The sequence below is a fragment of the Trichomycterus rosablanca genome, chromosome 13 (assembly GCF_030014385.1).
Source record: "Trichomycterus rosablanca isolate fTriRos1 chromosome 13, fTriRos1.hap1, whole genome shotgun sequence".
NCBI lineage: Eukaryota > Metazoa > Chordata > Actinopteri > Siluriformes > Trichomycteridae > Trichomycterus > Trichomycterus rosablanca.
The window spans coordinates 1707624-1728330 of NC_086000.1; the positions used below are offsets into that span (position 1 = coordinate 1707624).

General features: G+C 41.3%; 2 protein-coding genes across 2 annotated transcripts; both read right to left on the bottom strand.

Annotated features, from left to right (window-relative positions):
- Positions 1–3474: 3474 nt before the first annotated feature.
- Positions 3475–4353, bottom strand: gjb10 (gap junction protein beta 10). The gene has a single exon (XM_063007168.1). The coding sequence runs from the start codon at positions 4351–4353 to the stop codon at positions 3505–3507; it is 849 nt and encodes a 282-aa protein (XP_062863238.1). The 3' UTR covers positions 3475–3504.
- Positions 4354–7563: 3210 nt separating this feature from the next.
- Positions 7564–19518, bottom strand: wdr43 (WD repeat domain 43). Its single transcript, XM_063007583.1, has 18 exons — positions 19298–19518; positions 16362–16499; positions 15384–15505; positions 15046–15166; positions 14466–14584; positions 14277–14379; positions 13534–13598; positions 12860–13031; positions 12641–12727; positions 12422–12550; positions 12180–12329; positions 10720–10806; positions 10580–10611; positions 10409–10472; positions 10215–10328; positions 9375–9444; positions 9146–9204; positions 7564–9019 (listed from the first exon to the last, which is right to left on the bottom strand). The coding sequence occupies exons 1-18, from the start codon at positions 19499–19501 to the stop codon at positions 8861–8863; spliced, it is 1995 nt and encodes a 664-aa protein (XP_062863653.1). The 5' UTR covers positions 19502–19518; the 3' UTR covers positions 7564–8860.
- Positions 19519–20707: the final 1189 nt, after the last annotated feature.

A 20707-nucleotide genomic window follows, 5' to 3' on the forward strand; every position in this document is an offset into this window, starting at 1 on the left:
ATACAAATGTAAACAGTTCATGCGGCAGATGTTGAGCGAAACACTAAAGAAATGGATAGTTTACATTCAGAAAATGCACCAAAAAAAGCTTAAAACATCTGGAGGGTTTGCATTTGGAGTGTTGTGCTGACTTTGAGATGATTCAGAAAAGGTTCAAGCCCTCCAGATATGGAAATGAGTCCCTGTTACAAAACAACTCACACTTATACACACACACACACACACACACGGCCTGTAAATAACTTTCTACAAGGCAGATGGTTTCCTGAGTGCCAACAGCTAGTTTGTTCAAGATTTAAACATATAAAAGTAAACAAAATTATAGATTCGAATCATGTATAAAATAATAACAATAATAATATATGTAAAATGTTTGTGGTCCTATATGTGCACGAAAGTATTCAGACTTGGCAGAACGAGAGTAGTTTGTATGTAAACAGTAAGCAGGATGGAAGACTCGCCGGGTTGCCTTCGCCCTCAAACGGCTTCGATTTGATTCCGAATTACATGAAACAATAGTGTGACGAAGAAGAACCGACCGCTGGGCCAGAGGGGTTCTGGTTTTCTCTGAAGAGAAACCCACACCAGATGTGGAACAGATGAGTCACTGAATAATCGGGGCTAATTTTGTTCCCTCTGCTGAAGCTCTGAGTTTAGTACAAATGCAGAGATGTGGTTTTAATTACGACTAGCTTCCAGTTTGCGTTTTAATTAGGAGCGAACGTGTCTTCATTTCTGCGTTACGGACGGCAGGACCTTCAGTCACGAAGAGTGCTAAACCATGTAGTGTTTCAAGAGTTTCATTGTACACCAAGAGAACAGCACTGACTCTTACATTGAACGCTTGACTCTAACAAAGATGGGGTCTGATGGTCCCGTTATGCAGTGGTGGAGGGACTTGTGCATAGTTATGTACATTTAAATTTAATGTATATGTATTTGAATTGAACTTAAAGTGCAAACCACAAGTTTGACAGTAGTGAACCGAGGACGTCAACACATGGCCTGAGGGTCATGTGACAAGGACGTGTGTCCTGCACCCTAAGACCAGTGACTTTTATCAGCTGATTGGCAGTGGGCAGCAAGAGTAGCCCGTTGGCATTAGCAGCATTAAGGGGCCACACCTCCATGCATCAAGGGCCATAAATGGTCTGCAAGTCGCAGGTTCATAACCCCGGGTATAGGTGCAGAGGATGGAGCCACCAAGCCCAAAAACAGGAGGGAGGACATGTTCAAGACAAGGCAAAATAAGGATGAATCTGGGAGCAGCTTCTTTGTTTAGAAAGGTTTGATGCAATTTACCAATCTGACAATGTCTGAGGACTTGAAGTCAGTCTTTTTTGGCGCCAATCTTTCAACTTGACTGCGTTTTTTAACACAATGACTGTGGTGTTAATAACACAACCTGTTCTTACACATTTTCTTCCTGAAATATACCGAGTCACTCTTAAGTTTCTCTTTCTTAGACTGGCATGCATACAATTTTCTCTACTCAACACTTGGGGACGTTGATTGTAGGGATTCCATTCTAACCTGAATAACGAACGTAAGATTATTACACGGCTATTTTTGCTCATTTCTATTTTCATTTTGGTATTCAGTTCCTCCAACAGAAATTGATCTGAATGCCTGTGCGCGTACAAAACGATCCGCCTAGGACGTGAGTCAAGGTGCCACGTCGACTTTTTTCTTCAGTCATTTTGTATGAAGCATTGACAACCACTGTCAGTACAAAGCCATCGCCCGCTCTGGAACTGCCTCAACCTGCTTTAGGGTGGAAGACTGAGCTCATCAGAGGCTTTGGCATTAAATAAAAGCCTCATTCCTCATTCCGTTTGATTCCCGGACACAAACATTCTGATCTAAACGAGAGAAATTGATTCGACTAGTTCTGGGCAGCTTCCTAACAGAGCCGGGCCCTTTATTGTGTTCATTAAAGGAACCCATATGTAGACGTGTAGAAGTGCTGCACTGTAATACGGCTGTATGGAGAAGCTTCGCATAATCATTGTGGTTCCTCAAGAAGCTTGATAAGAAATGTCTTTGTTTTACGGCATACAGACAACTCAAAGTAAACATTCAGATATAAAAATATATATATTTCCTCACATAGGACGTCAAACTTGATCTGGACCAAAAAGAACATATTTAACAGCCAGATCAAGGTATGGGCTGCTTAAACTCAAGCAATACTGGCTTTAAGGCAACTACTATGTACGTCTCAGGTTAGTACTGAGATGTACTGAAAATTACAAGTCCTTACAAAAGACTTAACAGCTACCTCGAAAGCTTTAGCTATTTAGCTCATCAGCTACATTTCGTGAGTAACTGTGCGAGTTCGTTTTACATATCAAAACTAGTATGTCCCATTTATAATGAACACTGGTCCATAAGTCCATGGTCCAAGTCTTTCTGAACTGCTATGAACTGTCTCTGAGATTCTAAGATTCAAGACTGATTGGGATTCTTTGGTTGACGTCGTTGAGTGTACTCTCAGTCTTGGTAAAACCCCTTGTACTATGTACTTAGTCCATGACCGTCTCCTCCTTGTGCTCTTCTCAGGTTCCTCCCACATTCCAGTAGGAGTTTATCGAGGGCATCAGCAGATACGTTCATTCAAGGCAGCTGAGCTGTGAAGGCAGAGCTTAGATTTAAACTCACAACCTTCTGATTAACAGTCAGAACTTGCACCCACTCACTGGTTTACATTGGCACTTTGTTGGTTTTCCTGATAGTCTGTGGTTTACAAACAGGAAATCCTTAGTTGACACGAAGTTCCTTTGGAGGAACTGAAAACTAGTGGTGATTATCTATGTCTGAGGCCACCTCAAATGTTTGGGTTCTGCTTAAGTGCCTCAACATTCTCTCCAGATCTAGTATCAGCCTTTTCAACATGCACTGGAGACTTTTTTACTGTGCTTCAAACTAGGATCGTCGCTGTCCAATATATTTTGCTCTCAGTTCCTCCTGAAGACCACCTGAGATCTTTTTGAGATGTAGTATCTCTTGTATGATGGTGCTTTGTTGGGATCCAGGCCATTCTAGTTCTTGGAGCTACCTGGTATGAAAAGAATCAATCTGATGGTCATTTTTACACTGCCCTTAAAGGCGAGATTGGTTGACAAGTGCAAATTGGTCTCGTTGGTTAACTTCTTGAGATTACTCATTGTACGTATCCCTCAAATGTTCCTCTTATGATCCTATAGGTTTCTCTCCAGTTCTCTCCAGCATCAACACCGTGTTCACGCAACCGTGACTGTGTATGTTGGCACTAGGGCTGGGCGATATGAATAAAAAATATTATCTTGATATTTTTTAACTGAATGGCGATATACGATATATATCTCGTGATGTGCAGAGACAAACTGAGAGAAGAGAAAGACGAACTGTCGGATTTAATAGGCCCTTTTCACATTTCCGGGTTTGGAATGCAGAACGCAACATCTATATCGATATAAGCGATATTGTCTTATGTTATATCGCATATGAAAATATATCGATATTTTAATAAATCTCGATATATCGCCCAGCCCTAGCTGGCATCGCACTGGAGTTCTTAGCGCTGTGGATGGAAGTGGCGTGTGCCATCTCCCTGGAGTTCTTGACGCTGTGGTTGGAGGTGGCGTGTGCCATCTCCCTGGAGTTCTTGACGCTGTGGATGGAAGTGGCGTGTGCCATCTGCCTGGTTTCCTTGATCTTTCGAATGCCCTCGAAGCATCGCTTGGCTATCAGGTACATGATCTCCATGAATGACAGCAGGATGCAAACCAGACTTGAGACCACCATGAAAATTGTGAAGATCCTCTTCTCGGTGGCTCTGGAGATGAAGCAGTCCACGACGTTGGGGCACGGCTTCTCTTGGCACTTCATCAGCGGCTGGAAGTCGTAGCCTTCGTACAGATAGTAAAGCAGGTACACGAACGTGGCGTCCACTCCCATCTTGAAGATGAGCGAAGAAACGTAGGTCCACCACAGGCCGCCGCGTTTCTTGCCGGTGTTTTGGTATAACCGGTCGCAATTGTCGCCGTACTTGGCGCGGTGCTTGCGCTCGCGTTCCTCGCGGTACGCCACGTGCAGCACCACCAGGAGCGACGGGCAGGTCACGAAAATGAGCTGCAGAGCCCAGAGACGCACGTGTGAGATGGGGTAGAGGAAATCGTAGCACACGTTGTGGCAGCCCGGCTGCGCCGTGTTGCACGTGAAGTCCTTCTGCTCGTCACCCCAGACCTTCTCAGTGGCCACCACAAAGACCATGACGCGGAACAGGAAGACGACGGAGAGCCAGATGCGGCCGAACGCCGTGGAATACTTGTTGACCCCACTGAGGAGGCCTTGCAGGAATGCCCAGTTCATAGTGTCGAGGGATCTTGGAAGGTCCTACAGAGAACTGGATGAGGATACAGAATGATGACCTGTAAAAGGACAAAGGTAGAAGGTCATAAACCACTGAAGGATTTTAAAAGATCCTGCCTGAACGCCAGTACTTCTTTTCTACTAACAAAGTGCCCACGCTGTTGGTGGTTCTTTTACCCACTTTAAAGAAACAATGTGATGTAAATTTTACTTAAATTCTCACCACAAATCATCATAAACAGTCTGAGTGGCGTCAACAGTGTAGTATCTACATACTACGTACAACTGACAGATTTTTGGATTACAGATGAATATTCCAGCACGTTTTTAGGTTAAAAGTAACCCTACACCCAAACCGGTCTAGTTGGTCTGTGACATCAAAGAAATATGCGAAACACCTTACAGATGAATGCAAAGACGCAAATACATAACATTTAGGGTGGGCGGAAACTAGCCTGGGCAAAGTCATTATTGCAGGTGAGTTGCATCCTTGCCCCCTCCAGGGTTTGGGCACTAGATCTGCATGCACTTCAAGAAGTAATCAATCAGTCAATTTCAACAACTAAGCTAACTCTAATTTAAGACTATCTAAAAAAATTTTCTTTTTTAATAGTCTGTATCAAATCTCAGCCCGTACGCTGCAACAGTAAGCACTTCCGTCACTTTTAATATGACTAGATGTCAGCGGAAAGCTACGTCCCTTCAGAGATGGGCATCTCTGCCACTCTGCCTCAAATAATCTGATTTCAACTGGTGAAAATGTAAATTACAGCTATACATTCGGTTCTGTCACATATTTGAATCGCCAGGGCTGATACTGTCACAAAATAGTTTTACATACAATATATTGTATATTGATTTACCTGAAACGTAAATCTATGTAAAATCAATCGGCAATTGCAGTTTGCATCTGTTGGAACCCTAGATTTCATCCAAATGCATAAACATCTGTACACAGTTTACAGATGGCATTTAGGGGGTCGAATACATTTATTACCATTAAAAAATTCCTATAAAAAGTTTGAACACCTCGATCCAATATTCTTAATGAAAATATGTAAACCTAATAAGCATATTTTAATATAGTTAGTGAATATTATATGTCAAATTTAACATATTGAGAAAAGCAATAATACATTTGATTTCATAGTCAGCAAACACATAAAATGGGATTTAAGTTTATTCACGATAAAGAAGGTTCAACAAATAATTTAAAATATATATTATTAAAGAAAAATAACATCTTATCATCTAAATTACTACAGATCTGTTATTAACTGTTTAAGTTAAACATTTAAACAAATCAACCAACAAACAAAACACTTAAATATAAGGTTGGTGTGCATATTGAAACCTAATATTATATATTTTAGCTTATCATTATAATCTGTGATATATTCTATGATATCGCGATAGAGATTTACAAACGATATATTGTGCAACCACGTCTGAAGCAGTGATTAAAGTAAAGGCATTTCTAACTCAAACCTGGTTGATAAAAGAATGAGCAAAATTAAAAGAGCAAGTGTTTTACTTTTGAAAGAAGTTTATAAATAAAGTAAAACACTTTTAAACTAATGTTATGTTATTTACACACAGCTAATAACTCAACATAAAGTTTAACCAAAGATTAAAAGTGTAACTCAGCGGACGATAATCACACGTTCTGTTTAAACAAGAACATTTATAAAGATATAAAATGATAAAACTACTTACGCATTAGGTTGAAGTAAAAGGAAAGCAGAAACACTCCGCACTCTCCAGCTCAACGCTAACTGATTCAGATTCCGCCAGTCAACCTGGCATTCAGAAGGTGTGCCTGAACTCGACGCTGCAGTGAAAATGCTGATCCAGGATCAGTCTTCGCAGTTTGTTTAATGTTACACGGATCGCTTTAACGGATGAGATCTGATCACAGGTCAGCTTGTTTGGTAACCAATCAAAAAACAGACTGACCGACATCTGGTGCGCCACCTAGCAACCAGTTTTCGCCTATAAACCGCTGAAACCCCTCAGGCTGAGATTTAACGACAAACAGCTCGAGTTTTAAACATTTATTCTTGTTTAGTTTGTTTCGTTTCCGCTGATTTTAACTGAATTAAACGGAAAACATGTATACAAACATACACCAATAGGGCATACATGTTTAAATATCATTTAGAAAGAAATAAACCCTTCAAACATTACAACGTAAATCAGTGACAGTTGGTGTATGCAGGGGGAAGTGGGAAAAACACACGTAAAATGGCACTTATGAAGAACAAGTGTGTCAAAATTAGCTACATGAAGCATAATTATAATCAAAAACTATTTATTGATTTTTATTTAAGTCGGGAAAGTGTTTGTATTGTAAAGATAATAAAATGGAAAAAGGCACTAAGTGTGAGAACACCTAGCACAGTGTCCAGATGAGGCAGCAGTCAGGAACACCACAGGTCTGGTTCTTCTACCAAAACTGTTTATCAAGACACTTCAAAGGATGTCACTTCACATAAACCATAAACTTCTGCCAACAGACACTGCTTATCTATCTATCTATCTATCTATCTATCTAATCTATCTATCTATCTATCTATCTATCTATCTATCTAATCTATCTATTTACACTAGTTCAAGCCTCAGCACTGCCATGCTGCCACTGTTGGGCCCTTAAGCAAGGCCCTTAACCATCTATTGGTTACACAATATACTGCTAAATGCTGAAAATGTAAATCTATCTAGATATTATAAAAACATGTATGGCTTTTACAAGGTGGTTGGTATGAATACACAACAGCTTCATGATGCTGCATTCGTTTTGCTTTTAATGTTAATTTTACACACCATTCAGCATACAAAATGACTATTTATGTAATTAGCAAAACCAATTTATGTCAAATTAATGTTATCCAATGCATAGTGAAGGCACTCAAGAAATAAACTGATCACTATTGAGCAAGTTATGGATATAGATCCCATATTACAGTCATTTACGGTTGTTTGTGATGATTACTCTCCATCTGTATAATATTGCCCCCTTGTGCTGAAAACCTAGACCTATTTTGGACCCTGACGTTTGCTCAGACTGGAAACGTCTGCAGTTCATCAGGAGAAGTTGTCACCAAACCCTTGGAAAAACAATTAGCAGACTGGCAACACTTTATTGTACTATTTATTACTGTAAAATAACATGCTGCTGATTAAATCCTGTAACAAATCCACTCACACCAGTTGAGAACAAAAAGGAATTTATTTCATTTAAACTGTACAACAGTCGTTGATATTTACTGCTTGCATGAAAAAGGTTCAGCTTGACAAATTGTTTTCTAAAGCAACACTTTGTGAGCATTAACAGCCCAAGATGTTCATTATACATCAAATTAAGCAACATTCACATCGTCCTCCATTCTGAAACCGTAATTACAGAAAGCAGACATGACGGACAAGGCAGGAAGAAAAAGTACAGAACAGGAAAATAAATCATTAAACGTGGTAAAAAGTGGTTTAGAAACAGAAACAAAACGTGCTTAACGTAATGACATCGGGAAACCACTTGGCACTTACCAAAATGCAAAAAGAAACAAAGGTCACAGTATTTGGCTTGATCTGATTTAGGGCTGCATATGCAAAACTATCTACTGTCATGTAGAGCAGATTTTAAATAAACTGATCAGATTAGATTGTGACAGGTACTGTTTCACTTGGGAAGGCGATGCAGGCGTTTTAATTTGCTCTGGAGTAAATTTCGTCCCACTCCGTCTGCCTAACTTGATTAATGTGGACTGTGGGGGTGATAAATGCCATATTATTTATAGGGATGCACCTATTGGATATGAAAAATAGCTTCTTAGCCAGTTTAAGCCCGAGTGATGTGCTACACATGATATTAAATCAACTGACGTGTACACGTACATGTGAACGAGAGGCCCTGACCAGATGCTGAATATATTATAGGCTGAAATTAGTCAGAAATACTGACGGTTATTGAATTAAATTTGCAACAATCATACAAAAAGCAGAATGGGATAATATGATGGAAGGATGGATGAATACTGGTATTAAAACACTCCAAGCTTCGATATCAGTGCTGTATTAAAAACCGACAATTTGGATTCTGTTTGGTCACTTTAAATTCATGACCTCCACCCCTTATTCCCATCCAGTTTTATCATTATTATATTTAAATTATAACCACTTGAATCTGGTTATTCAGGGTTATGACTTGTATTCCAGTACAGCACCAGAATGGTCAAAAAGGAAAAATACAAAAGCAGTTTGGAGTTAAAGGGAGAGAGAACAGACTAGCATTCAGACCCTCAGTTTCTGCTGCGTTCGGTTGTGTATGTCGCCGCCCTGGTGGCCATCGTGTCAAACAACCACCTTCGGTCCACGACGTTTTGAACCATAAAACAGATTTTTGGGATTTTTTTTTTTAATACAATAAAATGAAAACCGGAAAAAAATAAAACAAAACTTTATATATATTTCTATTCATATATAAACTTTCCCAGCTTTTTTTTTTTTAGTCTCACTCCTCTTCGCTCTCGTTTTCAGGGTCCATGTCCGAATCGCCGTTGGCTTTAGACTCTTCCGCGTCTTTGTTGGCATCCTCCTCGTCCTCCGTGTGATTTTCTTTGTTCTCGGTTACGTCCATTTCTTCCTCGTTGTCCTCCTCTTCCTCCCAGCTCTGACAGAAAAAAAAACAGAGATTTGTTTTCTTAAAGCTGCCGTCACAAGTTCACAAACACTTAACAGGAAATGTGGCATGGCAGTCTTGTGATATATTTATTTTAATCTCAGACATCAGACTTACATCGGAGTCGTCCTCGGGCCGCCCTTCATCTCCTGAAGCCTCCTCGTCATCTGAGGATTCTGTAAAAATAGACATGGGTGAGATATCTACAATTCACAAATGAAAACATGACAGACTGCTATAGCTTACTACAAAACCAAAATACTAATCAAAGCACCTTCATCTCTTTTATACCCAGTATAATTAAAACCGATCTTTATAACTGGTAGAATAAGGGGGTGTGAATTACCTTCCTCGTACACAAGCTTGGCCTCGCGATCCAGGTCGCTCACTTTGTGTGAACTGTTGCTCGACGCCACCTAGTCAAGAAAAAAAACAACAGGTCTTTTAACAAAGCCAGATAAATCTGAGGGGTTAAGGCACAGGACTAGTACTCAAGGTTGCTTGTTCAAGCCCCACAAGTGCCAAGCTGGACCCTTGAGCAAAGTCCTCAACACTCAACACACCATTTCCACCACATGGAGGACACAACACAAAAACCCCAGGCACAATGACGGTTCATTTGAACTTCAGACTGTTACACTGGTAAGAAATGGTACAAAAACCTGGTCTGGCATGGGGGTTCAAATGGCACAGCGGTCTAATTGATCTCGTGAGTTCAAATCTCAGCAGAGACATCAGACCTGGCCAGACGTCCACGCAAACATAACTGGCCGTGTTTGAGGGAGAGAGGGTCGGACAGGGTCTCTTCCCACAGCTACTGTGATGTCCGGGCTGGTCCGGGACCCCACTCGGTGGCAAACGGAGCTTATTGTGGCTTTTCGTACAAGACCCAACACTGGCAAGTGATAAGAAGCGGCCACGGATTGGCCAAAAATCCAGAATTTTATGGGCAAATAGAAGCTACTTGTTTCAGATAGAATCCCTAAAGTTATAGATTCATGGCATTATGACCTATATTATGAAAAAAAAAACCAAAATTAATTCCTTTTCGTCCTTCTTTCTGAGTAGTTTTGATCAGAAAATTGTAATGCAGTAAATAAAGATTTCGCTTTTTGCCCATCCACTTGATTTCAATTGTAGAAATGGTGTTTATTATTATTATTATTTAATTCAGAGAGAGGTTTACCTGGGTCATGAGCAGGTAAAGTTTGCCGTGGAGTCTCGTCAGCCGCTGGTACAGCTTCACTCGGCTCTCGATCATGTGGTACAGCACCCCCAACTGAGATACCAGATCTGGGAGCTGAAGCGGAGAGAAAGATGTGATCAGAGTAAAACCCAGAACAAAAGCATCAACACGAGAAACAGAAGAGCAAGTCTTACCGATGATAAATACGACGTGTGCTGCGTCAGCACGGCCTTCAGCCACTGCACCGTGAGTATCGCACTGCAATTTCAAGCACAAGATTTAATTAATGAGCCATTTTTCTCATATACACAAGTATGTGCAAAAATAAAGAAATAAAGCACATGAAATAATAAAGTTTTCCTTACGAGAACGGATGTCCCTGGAGTCTCCGTGAAAGCTACAAAAAACAAACAAGAATTAAAGATAATTACAGTGTAAAAATACTCTGCACTGCATGAACAAAACAAGAATCCGGATCTCTGTGTTCATGTTCTGCTTCTCTCACCTCCTCCACTAACGGCAGGACCGCCGGGGGTGGTAACCGCGCCACCGTGTTCCTGATCAGGGCCTCCTTCTTCGTCTGGAAGATTTTCTGCAAGGGGGAAAAGCGAAGAGGTGCTTTACAAAGAGATAAAAAAGTAAAACACAATGAGGCGTGACGTACTTCTGATTTCTGAACGACACGTACGTTTACTAGATCTGATCTACTTTTTAATTTCAGTAGCTTCTATTAATTTTGTACAGGGTTATTTATATTATTTATTTCAGTGTATTTTATGTTCAATGTATTTTATATTTAGTGTTATTTATATTTTGTATTATTTATATTTAGTGTTATTTATAATTTGAAATGTTTATACTTAGTTTTATTTATATTCAGTGTTATTTATAATGTTGTTTATATTTTGTTTTATTTAGTTTGTTATTGATTTAATTTTATTAATATTTTGTTTTATTTATGTTTAGTGTTATTTATTTTTTGTATTATTCATTTTTTGTGTTATTAATATTTAGTATTATTTATATTTAGTTATTCTAATTTGAAATGTTTATACTTAGTTTTATTTATATTTAGTGTTATTTATATTTAGTGTTATTTATAATTTAAATTGTTTACACTTAGTTTTATTTATTTAGTTTTATTTATATTGTGTTATTTATAGAGTTTATATTTTGTTTTATTTATATTTTGTTATTAATATTTAATGTTATGAATATTTTGCTTTATTCATATACAGTGTTATTTATATTTAGTGTGGTTTATCTTCAGTGTTATTTATATTTTGTTTTATTTACATTGTGTTATTTATATTTAGTGTTATTAATATTTTGTTTTATTTATATTTAGTGTAATTTCAGTGTTTAATGTTGCATATAGTGTTTTAGTTGTTTGTTTACTTGTTGTCTTTATTCACTTAGCAAAGTTAGCCAGGTGTGCTAGATAGCTGCAAGCTGGCTACAGGAAAAATGGAAAATAAAGGCACTGAAGTTTATGAGGACTTTAATTGTAATAAGTCCTTTCAAATCTACGTGGCAAACATCGTTTATTAATTACTGCCTTTTTTATTTAATTATTTTAAATGACCCACCTGTTTGAGATGAACCATCTACTGTATTTTGTAATTATTTATATTTGATATTTATATATTTTTTAATATATGAATAAACATTTCATATCTCTATATTCTTGAAAGCTGCAGTAACGTTGCCAATTTCCCCCTGTGGAATAATAAAAGACTCTTATCTTATCTGATTACTAAATGGCCTTCAGTAAACAACACCAGTAACATTACGTGTGTAAATAAAGCTCAACAAAACCCGACTACATGAGTGAAATTTATCACGTCAGTGTTTATTAATAATGTGCGTGTTGTACCAAATGAAACCATGCTGGTGAATCTTTAACATGTTCTGTGAATAATTTTGTGATGATTGCGACTGTACGTTGATTAACTGAACACTTACGTTGAGGATCTTGCTGTCTTTGCTCTCGAGACCCTGAACGAGCAGCACGGCGAAGCTGTCGGTCTGCAGAGACGCTGAAGCTCCTTTATCTTCTCCTTTACGCCCCAATGTGCTCAGTTCAACCTGCTCCAAACGCTCCTCTATCGACATCTACAGAGAGAGTAAGAGGGAGAATAAACGAGAGGTCGAGCGCAAATCATCCTCATCAGCATCGATATTCCGACTCGTAGGTGTTGCGGTACCTCGGTCGGTCCGGCTCCTTTCTTCCTCTTGTCTGATTCGCCGGAAGATGCTCTGATGGGCGCTTGATGACCAGGAACTCCGGGTATTAAAACTTTGCCCTTCTGTTCATTCACGATGGGTGTTTTTACCTACACACACAGATTCAGGTTGAGATTTAAACCTAGAATAAAACGCGGCAAGTCAGACTCTCAGAAAAACATCTTATAAATAAGTTTTACCTTCGATACGGCAGCATTCACAGAAAGCGAGAGCGTGGTGTGGACGTCCCGGACCAGACACACATGCCTCTCTGACGTGTTGATTTGCTTTAGAAAAGAATGAAAACCCAGTTAGCTTTTCACTGCATTCATGCTGGTTCTTCTGTTCTTCCAAAAAGGTAATGCTCAGGTGTCCAAATACTTTTGGCCATTAGTGTATGAAGGTTGCACCACGCTCACCGTTTTTTCCACGATGGGCTGTAGGTAGTTCCCGTACGCCAGCATTAGACTCTGTCTGTCTGGACACAGTGCAGCCGCCAGCAGGGTGACCGGGGCCGGGGTGGCACCTTCACCCGCGCCGACGCTCGACACCTGAACCGAACACACCGGGGACAGAGGCTTCTTACACGGCCTGAGGGACAAAGAATGAGAGTCCATCAAATTTAGAAAGATTTTAGGCAGCACATAAACCCCTTGGAACCACCCCATCCACCCCCTAAAACCAGGGGGCAAGCACACGCCTCCATCGAACACAATACAGAAGGGCCGAGACTATCACGTGCCCCTCTGCCCGGGCAACAACGTTTTAGAGAGACACACAGATCAATTGCCACTGCAAGCACCTCAACCAGACAGCAGAGGCCGCTATTGCACGGCAGCAATGAATCTGACCTCTCTCCTCACACATAGATGAGATTTGAACCCTCATCCTGGCAGCAATGGGCGGGCAAATTAGACCTCCACGTCACCCGAGTGCCAAACCCAGACTTGAAAATGAAGACGAGCGAGATCGTGTTTGATTGGCGACCGCTGGCCTATTAGTTCAGCTTAACCAAGTGAGCGATTACTTTTCCACAAGGGTGATATAGGTGTTGGACAGCTTTAAAGCTTTAATACATACCACACACACTTACCCGTTCAGAAAGTGCTCGAAGAGATGGAGCTGCCCGTCCTTACACACCACCGCTAACCGCACCGCCTGAAACACACACACACACACACACACACACACACACACACACACACACACACACACACGTACCGTTTAAAAACGCTTCCTCAGACGAGACGGTCCAACCGATTCAGTTCTGCGCACAGAACTGGCGACTAAATGCCACCATGCTGCCCAAAATTTTATCAGTAGTGACTTCATCGGTCCAGGCAGGCGCCCGGCCGCGTCCGAGGAAGTAAATGGACCAGACGAAAACGGCCTCCTTAACCCTGAATAACTGTACTGGCGTGTCTCGGTCTCTGATCTGCTGCAGTGTTAAGTAGCATCACTAACGATTCATCTATGATTCGGAGAACTACACCTAAGCCCCCTGTACGCTCCCCCTACAGTACAAAACAATACCAAACCCAAAATGCTAACTGATCTGTGCTGTACACAACATGCTGCTGTTCGACTCCCTGTGAAGCTTAGGTACAGTACGGGTCACCTGACAATGGTACATTCACTAAATGTGGGACCACGATTTCCAAATTGCACCATACCACAGGGTACCACTGGAACACTGGCTATTACTGACTTAGCAGTATAGCAGATATAAACCAGTCATTCCAATTTACCAGCTAACCAAGGGTGTGAATATGGCACAGGTGGTTTGGCGTTTGTTTCTGATGGCATAACTAAAATACTTTGGTTATTGTCGCTCACCTTGTCTTTACTGTCGGCTGTCTGGAGGTCGATGTACTGGGGTTCGTCCGTCAGCGTGAACGACACCACCGAGTTCTTGTCTTTGCCATCCGAGCGCACCTGCCTGCGAACACAAAAAATGTTCAGCGTTCAAACAGCGTGCCACAAAAACGGCGAGACGACACGCGGAAACAGGATCTGATTCCGTACCAGACGCTGAGCAGTCTGTCGTGCACCGCTCCCGACAGGAAGTACAGCCCGTCGCTGTCCGGTGGACGAGAGGTGGCGAAGCACAGGGTCGTCACCGTGGTCGAGTGACCTGTGAACTTCTACAGACGGAGGAAAGAAAGGAGGAATTAAACACAACCCACAGATGAACCAAAACGTCCACCAGCACCAATCAGCACAGGCGGCTCACGGCCAGCTGTGGTGATTCCGGCCGACAGTGGACCGCACACTAGCCCACTGGTGCTGATTTCATGAGTTTATGAGTTCGGGACAATGACTGGCTTGTCTGAGGGAGGGAGGGGCGCAGGGTTTCCTCATGACCGCTGGTTGATCGGGCTCTCCGTGCACGATACGGATCTCTATACAAACCCACCTGCTTCTATATGAAGCGGTCGGTACTGTGCACGTGTCGGACTGGAGGTCTGCAGCAGTAATAAAGAGGTGAAAAATGAACTCAGGGAATTGGATATGACTAGATTGAAAGGAATTAGATGAATGGTCAAACTGCTTCATCATTCCGACACCTTTACCACGATTACCAGATGGAGTGGAACACACTTACTCTGTACACCTCCTTGGTCTCCAGGTCCCACATTTTGATGGTCATTCCAGCAGAAAGCAGGAGCTTCCCGTCCGGACTCACACACAGACTCGTCACGGCCGATCTGTCGGCCTTCCATTTACTAACGGAAACACACACACAGGAATAAAAGTCAGTCCATATGCTAAACTGCATCAAACGTACCATATTAGGCTCACATATCTGGCAAACGTTTTATGAGCTAGACCGAGCTTATAGATGGACCGTGTGGGTACACGATCACCCCTCTCTACACCAGTCATCAACGGGTCACGCCCGCTACCCGTCGAGAAGAATCGAGGGTTGAATAAGTCACTCACCAGCGTGTTTTGCCCGTCTGTAAGTCCCACTCTACGATGTGTGTGTCGTCTGAGCCGCTGTACAGAAGAGATTGTTCCGGGTGCCACTGGACGCTGTTGACTCCGCCGTTATGCCCTCCATCCTACCAAACACATTCAAGAACCATCAAAGCATGCAGTAGCGGCTATGCCAAGATAAAACATATAAATATTGAATAAAGGGGTTAAAAGAGGTGCCAGTATGAACTGTGTATATGTTTACACATAATCTAGATCCGAGGTCTGTAGGTTGTTTAAACACTTTACTGTCATATTTTCACAGTTCAAAGGAAATAGGTCAAGACTGCAGGCAGGCCAGCCTAGCAGCCGACAGACATGCTGTTCACACAGCTAACGACCTGGATGGCGCCTTTCTTTGGCTTTAAGTCCATTTTTATTTGGGTGATCTGAACTATGGACTTGCCGGACCAAGTGGGTCTCAGTCCAAGCTCGAGCCCAGGGACTTTGGCGCCATTTATGGACGTTGTCGACGTTTGTTTTTCGCTGTGTGAACAGCGCTAACTGACGATGTTGCAAGATAGTCCTGTCTGACAGATTAAAGGTCACATGCATGCAGTAATTGTTTACATCTCTCAAAATCCAAATCTTTCAATAATGACATGCACAGTAGAGGGTAAATTATCGGGTCATGGAGGAATATTAATATTAAAGAGCTGAATTATTCAATAAAGTACTGAGCCTCGCCTCGATCTGTCCAAGCTAATAAAGAACCGGGTCCATTCTGGAGGATTGTTTTACACCAGAGTATGACTACACCAACCATGTACATAAACCAGGACCAGTTCAGGCCCTGACTGGTTTCTGGAACGGGTTCCAGGCAATTTCAGAACTATCACGCATCATTATCCAGCTTAAATTTAATTACAGGACCAACAGAATTTGACGTTTGCGCCTCCTGTTGTTAAATTTGTGGACGTGAGCGGGTGGAGCTGATCGTACCAGTATGCAGTGCAGATCTCCCTTCACCGTGCTGTAGATGAGGACGGTGCCCGCCGCTGTACCCAACGCCAACAGATCCGGCTGTTGATCCGGAGCCGGACCCGCTTCTGACTTCCTCTTCTTTCTCTGAGGGCCCTCCTACACACACACACACACTAATTATACTGACAGGACGTAATTAATCCTAGAATTTTATACATATAATTAGCACAAACACATATAATACTGTTACGGGAATTAAACACCTAGTGAGCAGCTGAGACGCTCTTCTGATGCTGTTTGATCAAATTTAGTTTTGTAAATGTGTCTGACAGTTTTAAAATCGTAAAACACAAATTGTCTTGTCTAGATCATTTAATCACCCCTATATGTTTGGAATACGACGCAAGTCAGAAAGTCGGTTATCGGTTTAAAAAAATCGGCATTTACATCCCTAATTCAGACTAATGACAAACCCTGCACACGGACTTTTCACCCCCCTTCCCTCTGGTAGGAGGCTGCGCTGCATCCGAGCAAAAACAACAAGACTGAAAAACAGCTTCTTTCCGGATGCAGTCAGACTGCTAAATTGCTCCACCCCTCATGTACTGTCTATTCACCAGTTACCTTAAACACCTGTGAACTGGTGCTGCCCTTTTATCTGCTGCTATACTGAATCGTGCACTTTAGATCTGCATAAAGCTGCTGTAGTTCCTGTGCAATACTTGAATGTAAATGTAAATATTTAAAATTCATATCTTAGTTATTTCTTCTAGTTTTTAAGTCTTAAGTTTTATTTTTACTAAACATAGTTTCTCTTGCTATTTATATTTTATATTTTATTATGTTTACACACACCGAGACCTGAGTAACTGCATTTCGTTCTAATCATGTACATGGTTTTGAATGACAATAAAGCTGAGTCTGAGTCTGAGTCTGACTATAGACTGTTTAGAACTCTCTACACCACCTGTAAGAAATATATTTACAATATAATGATACTGTATGAAAAAATAAAGCAGCTAAATACATAAAACACACAGTAAAACTTAGATAATTATATTCACAATTTACATTTCTAAAACTGTTTTTAAAGAACGAGTTTCAGTGTTTTGTGTGGCTGATGAGGATTTTTTTTTGTATTTTGTTATAAGATGGGGGTTACAAACTTTAAAATAAAAAAATTATAATCACACAGTTAAGTTTTAGCAATTCTATATGTAGAATACAAAAGTCGAAATTGCTGTGATATTTTATTCTGGAAGCTCTAAAAGTAGTGGAAGAAGTTTGGTCCCCGTAAGGAACGTGTCTTTACGTTTATTTAGAAATAAAAACTGGACATTTAAACAGTGTGTGTGTGTGTGTGTGTGTAAAGCCTCGGCTCTGATTAAACACTGCATGTGTATCGGAGGAATTTGCCATGTTCGCAGCATCACAGTTTGTTTTTGATGGTTTCATGTGATTTCTCAGATGATAAAAACAAAATCCTTAAGACCAATAAATATATATTTTTTTCAATAAATCTTATTTTTGTCAACCAGGTCTCACAGGAAAAACTGGGTGCAGGGGGCTGCTGCAACACCCAAGTGCCAGATATCATCATCAATAAGATTAATTGACTGGATGTTTAAACAATAACAGGTAAGCTGCTCCTGAATCGCCTCTTTTCATACCTGCTTTGTTTATATTTTAGGTTTAACACAGGAGACCTTGGTGGTTTAAATTTGATTAAACTTTTACTGGAAACATGCAGCACTTTTTATAATGATCAGTAAAAACACACCTAACATAACTACACCTACTGTTCAGACAGAAGCAGAGCAGAATTGTGTAGATTTAACATAGTTTATTGCTTCTGGTGGCTCGGATGGTGTCACATTTGACTGTTTTAATCGCAGAGCAGAATGAAATCACTGAGTCGTGTTAAACAGAAGAATTTCACTAGTATTTTGCCACCACATTAATTCTTGTGGGTTCTTCTCATGCTTCAGATCATACAGACAGCAGCTTCACTGGTCATTTTGGATGCTATTTTTTTTGGTAAGTAAAAAAACATATAGACTTCAGGTTCTAAGGCTAAAAAGTATTTTAACTCTGAAATTAAAGAGGAACCAGGAGAGCCCAGTTTTTCTGTAACAAAGCTGAAGGACTTTTCACTGTTCAGATCAAAGCATTTATTACATGCTAGAACTGTTTTATGAAGCCATGTCACCAGCTGAGAATAAAGTACATCACAACAATCTAATGTAATTAATTCTACATTAAATAACAACAGCACCCAAAATACACATTTTAATAACTTTTAACAAGTCCGATCTATCTGATTATCTTAATAACACTTGATTGCAACTTATTGATGATGAATATGCCTTATAAAGTGGTGATGCATAAATGCCAGGCTTAAAAGTGGCATAATTATGTGGACAATGTTGGATATTCAGTTGCGGTCACCAACCGACTCTGATCCCAAAACAAGTTTGCATACAAAAACAACCACAGATCTGCCCATTAGAACAAGTCTGGAGTAAATGTTTACAGTTACATTAACGTTAAGTGTGAATTTAAACGTGGAATAAACTAGTGCCGTGCTGGTGCTGAACATGTGCGCCAGAAACACATGTGCGGGATGCTAACAGCTAACATGCTATTCGACTACATTTCAAGAAGAAACACGCACTGTTAACACCTGAACAAGATTAAATAATAGACTTTAGACATTCCTGTCGATAATAAAACACTTTCGTGAATGCTGTATAGCAATTAAAACGCGCAAAGTTAAAAGTTAAGCGGATAAAAGTAGGCCCGTAAGTGAGAAAACGAAGGCAGACACGGGTCGTATCTCAATTAGCAACAAGTCATACTACTTAGGGTGCGTGAGGCGGCATTGTGTCAGTGCACACAAAGTGCGCACGTGCAGCGCATAAGGAGCAATTTGAGATACAGCCTGTCCCGTTTACCTTGCTGGCTCGGCATGGTCCCCAGGCAATGCACGTACAGGTGGCACTCAGATGGGCAGAGGGCACAAATTCCCGGTGCAGGGACTGTGTGTCGGTGTTCCACACGCGGAGGCGGCCGTCCTGCGCACACACGGCCAGGTAGTGTCGGGAAAACGCGCACGGTAGGACCGAGGATGAACACGAAGCTCCTCCGCTGGTCGCCATGATTCTCGCAGCGCTGTGCGATCCGCTCACTGAGACCCAGAGGAGGGACAAACACGTGTTCGCCTCCTGCACGACCGCGCATGCGCACACCACACGGAGGAAGTCGTCATCGTGCAGCCTTTTTGTATAATGCTCATTTTTTGGGGGGGGGCACGTTTGTACCCCACATCCAAAACCTTTGTGGAGTTTGCATGTTCTCCACGTGTCTGTGCTGGTTTCCTCCGGGAGCTCCGGTTTCCTCCACAGTCCCACATACAGTTAAGTGTAAAGCATCACCTTAAATCATAATAAACTAGTAAACTAAACATTTTCACTATTTACTTCATGCCAATGGGCATGGTGCAAACTAGAAACATGCACAGGGCAGAAACACACCCGTTTCATGGTGCCAACACATTGTAGGGCATCCAGTACTCACCCATTTACCTGGTACTTATTGGCTTTTTGGATGGTGGTCCACAGGATGGGTGTTGCTGTACAGCATCCACTCCATATAGCTCACTTTGTGGATGTGGGCATGACCACGTTGAATAAGGAAAGTGTGTGTGTCTGTCAGAAATGAGCCCTCTGTCCAAGGTGGAGTAACCATCCACCATAAACTACTTGTTTAAATGTCCAATAGTGGTGTGCTTTATACCACTTCAGCCAAAGATTGGCATCGTTCATAGTGAGTGTGTGTGTGTGTGTGTGTGTGTGTGTGTGTGTGGTTGCACAGCCATGAGAACCATAATCCTAAGTCCGAAAAAACACAGTGGTAGCCTAGTGGGTAGAGCTTTGGGCTATCAACCGGGAGATTAGCGGTTTAAATCCAGACTCTGATATGCAGCCACTGTTGGGTCCTTGAGCAAGGCCCTTAACCCTCTCTGCTCCAGGGACGCCATACGATGGCTGACCCTGCGCTCTGACCCCAGCTTCCAAACAAGCTGGGATATGCAAAGAAAGATCTTCTTCTCTAAATATTTAGAGTCTAGACCTGAACCCAGATAAACTATGAGATGCTGAAGACGCTGTTCTATTAAAAATAATGCAAGTCTGATTAAGAGCTACGGGAAACATTATTACTGGTATGATACCAGTATTACTGGCATGATGTCCAGCCCACATTGTGAATGATAATCTGTGTGTTTAATACATTTAATGAATTATTTATCCATGCGATTCTGAAGGGTTCACATACTTTTTATTGCATGAGCAGGTTTAAGTAAC

Excerpts from the sequence above, each read along its gene's own strand:
- gjb10 (XM_063007168.1), bottom strand. The coding sequence starts at position 4,353 with ATGAACTGGGCATTCCTGCAAGGCCTCCTCAGTGGGGTCAACAAGTAT.
- wdr43 (XM_063007583.1), bottom strand. The coding sequence starts at position 19,501 with ATGGCGACCAGCGGAGGAGCTTCGTGTTCATCCTCGGTCCTACCGTGC. Across the intron at positions 12,330-12,421 it reads AAGGAGCCGGACCGACCGAG|ATGTCGATAGAGGAGCGTTT; the intron begins GTACCGCAACAC and ends CTCTCTCTGTAG. Across the intron at positions 10,807-12,179 it reads AAGACAGCAAGATCCTCAAC|AAAATCTTCCAGACGAAGAA; the intron begins GTAAGTGTTCAG and ends TCCCCCTTGCAG.